Source organism: Acanthisitta chloris, unplaced genomic scaffold, assembly GCF_000695815.1.
Source record: "Acanthisitta chloris isolate BGI_N310 unplaced genomic scaffold, ASM69581v1 scaffold19511, whole genome shotgun sequence".
Lineage (NCBI taxonomy): Eukaryota > Metazoa > Chordata > Aves > Passeriformes > Acanthisittidae > Acanthisitta > Acanthisitta chloris.
Window position 1 is genome coordinate 19,645 of NW_008657899.1, and position 3,909 is coordinate 23,553.

A 3,909-nucleotide genomic window follows, 5' to 3' on the forward strand; every position below is an offset into this window, starting at 1 on the left:
GAACTGGTGGTGCCACGAATGCGATCACTGCACTTTATTTTTTTTTCCCCCCACTGTGGAATACTTACCTCTGGTTTTCTTCCTCTTCTCAGCTTGTCCACTTCTCTTCTGGGCCGAATCCTGTTCCAGAATGTTTCCCCATACTTTGTACAGGACCATTCCTTATATGAAAAGTACCTGCCTGAAGGAAAGCTGCTCACTGCCAAGGTGCTTGGGTAGGTCAAATGTTCTTTAAAAGGGACCATGAATTAGTAGAAAGAAGAGAATGGAAAGAGGGATATTAAAATACATGAAGGTTTGAAAAGAGATCCTTGCAGTCATTTTAAATGCTCTAATATTTTTTTCTTCTTCTGTCCTGCTACTCCTGGCAATGCACCACAGTGTAAGTGGAAAAGAAAAACATATTGAGCTCTCTCTCCTGCCTGAGGACACTGGGATGCCAAGCATCTTGCCTGAATCCCTAGACCTACCACAATATGGTGCAGAGGAAGAGGAAAGAGAGGCAAATGATGAGGAAAAAAGAGAAGAGCTTAAGCTGAAGACAAAAAGGAGAAGAGGAAACTCTGAAAGTGGGCAGGTATGAATGTGATTGCACAGGACACACTAAAGGACTTGGTTGGCTCGAATGCTGAAGGACCTAGGAAGATCCACTGGAATGAGACTGAGGAGTCATAGACACTAGGAAAAAAAGGTTAAATTGCATTGGAGATTAGCAAAGATCAGAAATTATTCCTTTTGGGTGGGAGCTAACTGAATTAGCAGCCTAGTTGTGTTGCCTGTGTGGCCTGTCCTTTTGGTCTTGATATCATATGTAGGTGAGCATGGGTTTATTCTCTGTTGCTTCTGTTATGTGAGGGGATAATGGGGGATGCTGTGCCAGGGGATTGTCCTCTCTGCTGTCAGGCTCTTTACTTTGTGATCAGAATTGCCTTTAAGATCACCACAGTTGTTGCCTTCCACCATCCACTCATTTCCCCTTGTTGCAGGAGGCAAAGACAAAAAAAAGGAAGGTCTGCCCAGCAGATGAAAATGACAGTGGAATTGAGGTATATTACCGTGAGGAGGATGAGGATGACCAGGAGAAGGAGGCAGCTAAAAAGAAATCTGAGGTGAGCAGTTTGGAGGAGAACCTGAGCCTGAAATGACTTTCTAGCCCTATTGAGATGTGTGGGTTTTGACTTGGATGACAATAAGTATCATTGCTGCGGATAGGAGTGACACAGGCTGGTGTTTCTGTCATCTGAAAATGGCTTCATGTTTTGCAAACAGCAGTTGTCTGATCTCCCTGTAAAAACTTAAAATTAAAAACCAGGGCATTTGCTGTCTTCCTCCAAACAGATAAGGAAACGTGGTGAAGCTCCCAGGCTGCAGGTTTCCATGGGCTTCATCTGGGATGAGGACATGAATGCAATGGATATACCTGTGCTGAATCAGAAGGAAGAGAGCTCAGAGAGTGAGGAGGAGGAGGATCCACAGTCCAAGGTACTGTGTACTAGTGTTGTCTGCACAGGAGACACCATGTAGTGGCTGTAATGCAATGTTTTGGTATTTGTGTGTCTGTCTGCCCTGTACCAAAGCCTTGTAACCCGAGGACACAGAACTTGCTTAGCTACTCTGAACACTGGACTTAGTAACACATATCTCTGAGGCAGAAGAGAAGAGGCCCCATTTTAGCTTAGCTGCATGAAAATAGGGCTTCTCATGTTGAGTCAAACAAATGTTTTCATGAAAGTAAAATTTGTTTGTAATTGATGTCAGCTCTGTTTTTTACTTTTCTGAGTGTTAAAAATTCACTGGAAAACCAAAAGATGTAAAACCTTTCAAATTATAGTGCTTTTGTTTAGAAACACACACACACACACAAATCTTCTTTTATGCTCTTAGAAGAGTTTTCCAGTGTGAGCAATTCAGCAAAATCAGAACAAGCTCACGAACTCCTTTTATGTTTGCTCTTCAGGATTTCCCCATCCCTCAAAACTCACCTCAGTGAGTGCCATGCATGGCCAATGCTTTGTTGCCCAAGGTGATAAATAAGGCAGAGAGCTATGGTACTGTCAGTTCCCAATTTAGACCTGAGTCACTCTAGTGATCCAGCAACATGCCCCAGTCTTGCACAACTTTTCCCCATGTATCCTGGATTTTTAGAGTGAAGGGTGGTGCTGAGTACTGGCCTGGCGGGTAAAGATGGAAGAATGAGAGGGAAGGGTAAAGTGTGAATCCTGCAGCTGGGGTGCCAGACTAGCAAAGTATTTGGTCCCTCAATGTATTTCATTAAACAAAGTTGGATTTCATTTACAGCTGCTCTTCTTTGAGGTGTGAACTGTGTGTGACAGGGTGGGGGGTGTGTATCATTTTCCTCCTCTCTTGAACAATTGGCCTCATCTCTTCCTGTGGAAACTGCCTAGCCTTGGACATACTGAGGCCTGGCTGTGCTTTAGCTGGGCCTACCACTCCCACGTGAAGTGCCTGCACTTCCTCAGTTCTCCTGTTTTGCTCTTTCAGTTAAAGAAACAAACAAAAAAGGAGAAGGAGCTGGAGAAGCAGAGGAAGGAGAAGGAGCTTTGCAAAGTAGAGGCAGCTCTGATGGACCCCAGTCGACAGCCTCAGTCAGCAGATGACTTTGACCGCTTGGTGCTGAGCAGTCCCAACAGTTCCATCCTCTGGCTGCAGTACATGGCTTTCCACCTCCAGGCTACAGAGATTGAGAAAGCCAGAGCTGTGGCAGAGAGAGCGCTTAAAACAATCTGTTTCAGGTAATAACGGGGCTCTGCGTTTCTTTGCCTCAAAGAATAAATCATGACAAGTGTTGTTGTGGTGGAAGAACACTGGTAGCGTCGTCAGTGCCTGTACGTGTGTCTGTGAAGCGGCAGAGTCTGTTTCAGTGAGCTTAAAAGGATTAAATGGCAGCAATTGTCAGCTGGCCCTTTGAAGGTCTGGCCTGAGTCACACAGTTGGCCTGCAGCTGACCTGCTGCAGCTCATGAGCACAGTAACTCCCGAAGGCACTGGTGAGTGCACAGACATTATGAGCAGTCAGAAGGGTTTGGAAGAGCATCGTGCTGTCAGTGATGTTGTCCTTAAATCAAAATATGAAATAAACTGTGATGCTCCTCTTGCTTTTGTCGTAGGGCTGCATCTTTGTATATTAAATCATCTCTACTGCATGATTAAGTATATTGTGCTTTCTTGAATCATCCTTGTGGTTTTTAATTACAAACAACAGTGATGAAAAATTGTAGTGTGAAACAACTGCTGTGCTCTATTCCAAAAGTGGTGTTTCAAGGTGCAGTATGTCCTGTTTCTTTGTCCTGGAGGCAGTGAGTCTTTGTAGGGTGGTTTGCAAAAACTAGTGAAGACTGGCAAAAGGCTAAATACTCTTTCACCTCTGCTTTAAGGGAAGAACAGGAGAAGCTGAATGTCTGGGTAGCTCTGCTGAACTTAGAGAACATGTATGGTACCGAGGAGACACTGATGAAGGTTTTTGAGAGAGCTGTTCAATACAATGAACCTCTGAAAGTCTTCCAGCATCTGTGTGACATCTATGCTGATTCTGAGAAGTACAAGGTAAGATAGTGCAAGCAGGTCCCAGGCACATATCCCATTCAGTCATGCCAGTAAACTATGAATGCCAGCTGTGTAAGCTTCCAGCTGTCAGATGCTAGGCCTGTCCTGTTCCTAACTGGAGTTACTAGTTATGATTGACAGTGGACAAGGATGTATTGATACTTGCTTTTCAGTCATAAGTGTTTGGAGATACTTGGCCTAAGAGTAAGAGTTTTAAAGTTACAAGGCTTTGTTATGAACCTGTATGATCTAACCAAACTCTGCCCTTCCAGCAAGCAGAAGAATTGTACCACACAATGCTGAAGCGTTTTCGTCAGGAGAAATCTGTGTGGCTGAAATACGCCTC

The 3,909-nt window shown here is 44.3% G+C and overlaps 1 protein-coding gene across 1 annotated transcript in view; it reads left to right on the forward strand.

Moving 5' to 3' along the window:
* PDCD11 (programmed cell death 11) overlaps positions 1–3,909 on the forward strand; it is a 24,504-nt gene that overhangs the window by 18,927 nt on the left and 1,668 nt on the right. Inside the window, 7 exon segments of the mRNA XM_009084911.1 lie at positions 93–215; positions 382–577; positions 987–1,109; positions 1,339–1,482; positions 2,503–2,753; positions 3,395–3,563; positions 3,836–3,909. Coding sequence (XP_009083159.1) covers positions 93–215; positions 382–577; positions 987–1,109; positions 1,339–1,482; positions 2,503–2,753; positions 3,395–3,563; positions 3,836–3,909 — 1,080 coding nt within the window.